The sequence below is a fragment of the Manihot esculenta genome, chromosome 8 (genome assembly GCF_001659605.2).
Source record: "Manihot esculenta cultivar AM560-2 chromosome 8, M.esculenta_v8, whole genome shotgun sequence".
Classification (NCBI taxonomy): Eukaryota; Viridiplantae; Streptophyta; class Magnoliopsida; order Malpighiales; family Euphorbiaceae; genus Manihot; species Manihot esculenta.
This window is the reverse complement of record NC_035168.2, coordinates 33464130-33471516: the sequence shown is the minus strand read 5'-3', so window position 1 is coordinate 33471516 and position 7387 is coordinate 33464130. Positions and strand designations below refer to the sequence as shown.

Below are 7387 nucleotides of genomic sequence, written 5' to 3'. Positions count from 1 at the left end.
TTGATCATAATAACAAAGCAATAATGGAATCAAGCATGAAATTGCACAAATATTGAATAACCAAAAGATAAACAACTTATGTTAAGATCTCACAATCCATAAAACAACCAAAGTATCACCTAATCTTCAATTAGAATAAAAGGTTTCAGCCACTCATGACTGAAACAAAACAAGAAAATAAAGAAAGGAAGAAGAAGAGATGGTGCCACTTGCAATCCCGTATGTGTGTCCAAGGGAGAGTAGAAAAAGCATGGGGAGGCTCCTTATGTGTCTTTTTATAGTGGAAAGTGTTGCCCTAGGTCCTTACTTGCTGCCCATGCCGCCCAACCTTGCACATTAATGAGGTGGAGCCTCTCTTTGAATTTTGAATTTTGAATATGCAAGACTTGAGGTGGCATGTGTGACTTCTTTGGCTTCTTTAACAAGCTTAATTTGAATTTCAAATTTGAGTGTGCATCTTCTAAAGATTTGGCTTCTTCAATAAGGAAAAGGATTCTTGAAGATCTTGAATTTCAAACTGCTCTGCAGACTGCACTTTCCTTATTTAGCACTTTCCTTAATGAGTTGAATCTTGATTTTGAATTTTGAATTCTCTTAAGGATTTGAAATTTGAATTTCAAATTACTTTCCTTATTTGGCTCTTTTCAAGATGCACTTGGGATGCTTGCTCTCCTTTGCCCCCATTTTAGGCAGTTTTAGGGGCATTTTCACCAAATTATCTCTTTACATAATTTTCTGCAGAATAAGATTAAAATCACAAAATTAGGCAGAGAAAGTGTAAATTAACATCAATAACATCATGATAATATGGTCTAAATTATACTCTATCAACAGCAATGGCGGCACGAGAGAGCAATGATAGGAAAGAAATAGGGAGTAAGAATCGCAGAGGAGATAGAAGAGAGGATAAATTCTGCACATATTGTAACAAGAGTGGACATATCCGTGATGTATGCTTCAAACTGCACGGCTATCCAGAATGGTTCCGTGACCTTAAACAAAAGAAGGTAGGGAATGGACAGGCTCATGTAGCAGTGCAGAACACGCCACTAGAGGATACTGATTGGGAAAAAGATCTTTCCATGGCCATACAGCAAGAAATGGCCAAATATATGAAAGGAAATACTATTGTTGATGAGGATGCGCAGAACTCCTCAGGCTACGCAGGTATGGCATACCTAAACTCTAGTGATGTGGAACGATCAACATGTGATCAAAATTTCCGTCACACAACTTGATAAAGAACAAAGCAAAGTAATATTTCAAAAGATTGCTTTACTATACCTCTAACTAATGAATGTAATTAGAAGTATAGATAATGGAGCGAAGGTTGCTTTACCATACCCCTAACTAACCAATGTGATTAGAAACATAGATAATGGAGCGAATATTGCTCTACTACACTTCTAACCAACCAATGTGATCAGAAACATGGATAATCAAGCGATTCCAGCTCTAAAAACGCTACAATAAATTCTTGATAAGTTAACTAAGTATGAGGAGATTCATATTAGAACTCCACAAGGTTAAATCTTGATAAATTGCTAAATATTGGAAAAGAACCAAATATTGGAGAAGAACCAAATATTGTTCATAATATCATATTTATTCATTGGCTAATTTTGGCTGCCACCTTAAGAGTGTTTTTATAGCTTTGAAATCCTAATTTTATTATAGGGATATATAATTATAATATATGAAGGTTATCTAGTCAAATAGTTAAATTTGGATTATATTAAAAATTACTTTTCTAAATTATCTTAGAAAAATCTCATTTTTAAATAGGTTGCACGAATTTGAATTATAATATAGATTAAATTAATTTAAAATAAATATTATAAAATACTAAAATATTAGAATAATAAAATTGGTTTAAATACAATTTAAATATATATGTATTATACGATCTAAAATTATGTTATGCATCACATGTGTTAAAAGAGAATGTGATTTATTTTCTTATTCGTTCATACTTTTTAAATATAATTTTAATCTGATAAGTTTTAAATTAAGTCATGATAATTTTTTCATTTTAAAATTTTAAAATGCCATATTATTTTACTTTCCTGACTTGATATTTTCCTTACTCATATCAAGTTAGACTCGTCTGGCATGAGCTCTTATTCAGTCCGTAGACTCAAACCTCAATTAATCTGACGTCTCGTCTTATACAACACACTGAGTGCATTGAATTAAGCAGTAGTGGACTTGATGGTTCAGTGCCATCAGTCATCACTTTCAATTGAATTTAATTAAATATATATTAAATTTGTATAGGGTGAAATTTAAATTATAATTAATTATTTTATTAATTAATATTTTTATTATTTTATAATTTTTATTTTTTAAAATTATTATTTACTTTTATTTTTTGATTATAATAATATATAAATTGATTATTATAATTTTATTTAATTTTATTTTTTATGAAATTTTTTAAAATATTTTTTATTATTTAATAAAATTTAATATATTTAAGAAGGATATAATTAAAAAATTAAAAAAAATTATTTAAAAAAAAGTTACTTTTCTATAATTTAGTTGCTCAATCTTTAAATATTAATATACCGTTTTTTTTAACGTCTGTTTAATTTGTTTTTTTCCCAATGACGTCTGTTTAATTATTGGAGCTATTATTGCATATCGATGACGAGGAGGATTGCGTCGCATAAACTGTGACGGAGCGACCTCCGACCCAACTTTAAAAAATAGGAATTAAATTAGTTGAAAACAGCTTGATTTTTCTTTTTCTTTCGCTGTACAACACCATTTTACCTTCCCCTTCTTTCTTTTCATGCAATCTACCGTCCTCCTTTTATTATACGTACTAAATTTACTATTTGATTTTCATATTATTAAAAAATTAACTAATTAATTTTTTTTTATTTTAAAAAATATATTAAAATATTATTAATATTTTATTTATTAATTATTAAAAAATTAAAATATTTTTAATATAAAGATATTAATTAGTATATTTTTTTAAAAATCTATAAAATTAATTAATAAATTTTTTAAAAACATAAAAATTAAATAATAAAATGTTTAATAATTAACATTAATATAGAAATTAAATAGTAAAATTTTTAAAACGTATTCTACCTTAATCCCAACTCTCCACCTTCAACTTAATTCAGCTTTTGACCTCAATACCATGCTAAATCAAACAGTTGTTGATGAAAGATGCATACAACAGGAGGGGAGGCAATGGACATTTCCATCATTGCTCTCAAATTTTATTTCACAAAATAATTTACTATATAAATTCTAATTTTTGTCGGATATTTGAAGTTATTAATTCAATTCGATTAAAAAAAATTTTTTTTTGAAATTAATGAATTCAAATTTTTTAATTAAAAAATTTATTTTTAAAAAATAAAAATTCTCATATAATTTTATAAAAACTTACTTTATTTATAAAATAAACCATAAAATTTCGGTGGTTTATTATAAAAATAATAAAAATTTTATAAACAAGAATTTTACGTCAATAAAATTAGTTGTTCCTACCTGTGGCTTTGACCATGTACGCGCCACCTATAACTCGTCACCTAAACGCACCATCTCTTTAAAGAAACCCATTTTTTTATATCGTTGGTATCGTAATAAGGAGTAAAACCCTCTCCCTCCTCACCAACCCAACTCTCTCTATCTCTCTGATCCAATCGCCTCCATGGCTACGATTTCCAAGCTCGCAAGTGCCAGCCCTGCTGCCTCTTTATCACCGCCTTCTTCCTTTGTTTCCAGATCTTCTGCGCCTCTGTGCTTCGTCGATTGCCATACCAAGAATTCTTTCATTGCCAGAGCTGCATCATCTAAGTTGTCGGTTCGAAGTAGCCAGCCTATGATTCGCTCCTTGGTGTGAGTATTACCTAGATTTGTATAATCTTTCAATCTCTATCTTCTTTAGATATAAAGAATTTCCCTTTCTAGAGCGGTTGTTGTATTCACTGTACATTATGTAATGTTTCAGGCTGTTATGATCCTATGACATACAGATTTTTTTGGAACCTTGTGCATGTTGATTTAGGTCATTTCGCTTTACCGGTTTATTCTTCGCTATGATTCTTGTATTCGTTTTCTCTTTTTGTGTATTTAATCTATATTTGATCCTTCAGAATCAGAGGCACATATGTTCTGTTTCTCATTGTTAATTAGTGATTTATTGAAAATTTTAAATATTTCATCTATAAAAATGGCTCACTTTCATTTCTGTATAGTTGTTAAATATCGTTCTCTGGTTCTACAATTTTTTTCGTTGGATCTGATTTGGGTAGTTAACAAAATGTTGAATGATGTTGAAGGAATGCTTCTGCCCACTTAGTTTAGAGCCTTGATGCTCGTGGGCCTGATACTTGATGTGCAAATGGATAAACTAATGATTCCTATTGTTATTGACGTTATTTTCTGGTTGCTTGTCTTTTTGTTCTCTAACGCTGGACACATTTCAATTTGTATTCTAAGAATACCTTGTTTCAGTGTTAGGTGTGCTCAGTCCACTGGAAATGGTAGTCCAATAAAGAGAACAACTCTTCATGATCTCTATGAGCGAGAGGGCCAGAGTCCATGGTATGATAACCTTTGTCGACCTGTTACTGATCTGATTCCTCTGATCGAGAGTGGTGTCAGGGGCGTAACTAGCAACCCAGCGGTAATTGCTGATATGTTGTTTTTTACTCTACATATCCCATGTGTATATTATACACACCTGGTTAAAATATATTTTCAATGCAATAAGCTAAAGGCTTTTCATTGAATTAAAAAAAAAAAAAAAAAAAGAGATAAAAGAAAAGAAATTAGTTAGAAAATTGCAATATGACTTAGAGAGAGTGTTCAACTTTTATTGGTGCTTTTTCCTTATTAGTTGTTATCTGACAAGCTATATGATATGTGTGGTTCCAGATTTTCCAGAAAGCTATATCATCCTCAAATGCATACAATGACCAGTTCAGGTATGGGGGAAAAAGGGTTTTCCAAATTTATAGTAATTAATCTGTGGTAGCTGAATTAATTCCATTGTTCTGTTGTGTCCTGATGTATGCCAAGTTTAATTTATCGTCTGAATGGGGACAAGGTACTCCACAGATATCTCCCGAGTCCTCCCTGACTTTGCTGATTGTTAAAGACCGTTGGTTTTAGAAGTTGGATATTGGTTTTGAGTGAGAAATTAAAATTGTTCTTTCTTCTGATCCATTCAGAAATTTTTTCTTTCTGACTGGATTGTTGCATTTTCAGGGAACTTGTACAGTCAGGAAAAGACATTGAAAGTGCCTATTGGGAACTAGTGGTGAAGGACATTCAAGATGCATGCAAGCTCTTTGAACCAATTTATGATCAAACAGATGGAGGTGATGGTTATGTTTCTGTTGAAGTTTCTCCCAGACTAGCTGACGATACTAAAGGGACGGTTGAGGCTGCAAAATGGCTTCATAAGGTGGTTGATCGCCCCAATGTATACATTAAGATTCCTGCTACTGCTCCATGCATTCCCTCAATCAAGGAAGTTATTTCAAATGGCATTAGTGTGAATGTCACTGTAAGTTCATTCTATGCATCCTTGTCTTGTCTTAGTCATCTTCTCATATAACTGGGTGATTATAGTAAGTTGCCTGTTGCAGGCAGGGCTCCTAATGGAAATCTTAATTTTTTGTTTGTATTTAATGAATTTCTTTCTTTTAATAAATTGATTGTATGGTGATGTTCTAACATTCTGTCCACATTTATGTATGTGCACAGCTTATATTCTCCATTGCCAGATATGAAGCAGTCATTGATGCCTACTTGGATGGCCTTGAGGCTTCTGGCCTAAGTGACCTCTCCAGAGTTACTAGTGTGGCGTCTTTCTTTGTCAGCAGGGTAGACACTCTCGTTGACAAAATGCTAGAAAAAATTGGAACTCCAGAAGCCCTTGATCTTCGAGGGAAGGTAACTAAGTAATATTTTTCTATTTCTTAAATACTGGATATACCTGAAGCATATAATTTAAATATTGTTCTTTTTTACTTCTTTAGGCTGCAGTTGCTCAAGCAGCCCTGGCATACCAGCTCTACCAGAAGAAATTCTCTGGTCCAAGATGGGAGGCTCTGGTGAAAAAGGGTGCCAAGAAGCAGAGGGTGCTATGGGCTTCAACCAGTGTTAAGAACCCAGCCTACCCTGATACTTTATATGTTGCTCCTCTCATTGGACCTGACACAGTGAGCCATTCATGAGAACTTTTATCTTGTTTACTCGATGCAATTTTAAGAGTTAAATTATCCAGTAGTTGAGCAATTTATCTGCAGGTTTCAACTATGCCCGACCAAGCTCTTCAAGCATTCGTTGACCATGGAAGTGTTGGAAGAACAATAGACTCAAATGTATCTGAAGCTGAAGGAATTTACAGTGCACTTGAGAAGTTGGGAATTGATTGGAGCTACGTAGGGAATCAGCTTGAGGTTGAAGGAGTGGACTCATTCAAGAAGAGCTTCGACAGTTTGCTGGATACCCTGCAAGAGAAGGCAAACTCTCTCAAACTTGTTAGCCTGTAAGCCCTTGTGAATCGTTTGTACGACGTAATAAAAGTGGGTTGTCTATCCTGCTGTAAGAAAGCTAGTTGGTGTCATGTAAGACTTGATTGTGTATCATAAGTTTTCTGGTTATTTAAGAGATTCTGCTTGCCGTTGCTTGGTCTTGTCTCATGCATTCTTTCATAGGCAATGCGTGAAATGTATGTGGTTTCTACGAACTGAAGATGCAAAAGTACTTGGGTTATGGGTGATGCAGTCTAAGCCTTTAGACGAAATCAGGTCAATGTGCCCTTGCGAGCTTTGGCGTCTGACATCTGAAATTCATAATTAGTTGTCAGGCACTCGGGGAAGAGGGAATTATTGATTATTTTTAGTTTTCTGAGTTTGTAAATTCGTTATTAATTATTTTTAAATTTTAAAATCACGTAAAGTTTGAATATGCTAAATAAAAAGTTAACAACAATTCTCGGTCAATTCCTCTCCTTCAACCTCACTCGCCTTCACCCTTTGCTTCTTTACTGCTCTCATGTCAACTTCTCTTCAATCTCCTTTTCTCCCTCTCGTTCTCTGCCCCCCCACCCTAACCCTCCATCACCTTCTCCTCCATCGTTACCACTGACATTAATCTTACCAGAGTCACGGGCTCAATGCCTGCTCTTAAAAAAAATTATGATATTATATTGAATATTTTATTTTTCCGATCAAAGTGAGTTTCAAATATCTTAGCTTACTCTTTATATATATATATATATATAGCTTGAAATCTAGACGTCGTAAACTTAGAGATAACTTAAAGTCCACTGAGCTAAAATTCATTAATTGTCTTAAGTTCTAGTACCATCACTATTCGAATTTGGATCGTCCCGTATGTTCCACAACCA

General features: G+C 33.0%; 1 protein-coding gene across 1 annotated transcript; it reads left to right on the top strand.

Annotated features, from left to right (window-relative positions):
• Positions 1 to 3575: 3575 nt before the first annotated feature.
• On the top strand, positions 3576 to 6661 carry LOC110621208 (transaldolase). Its single transcript, XM_021765387.2, has 7 exons — positions 3576 to 3861; positions 4480 to 4651; positions 4903 to 4952; positions 5236 to 5536; positions 5737 to 5925; positions 6012 to 6194; positions 6282 to 6661. Exons 1-7 carry the CDS (start codon positions 3674 to 3676, stop codon positions 6525 to 6527), a joined length of 1329 nt encoding a protein of 442 aa, XP_021621079.1. The 5' UTR covers positions 3576 to 3673; the 3' UTR covers positions 6528 to 6661.
• The last annotated feature ends 726 nt before the right edge of the window (positions 6662 to 7387 follow it).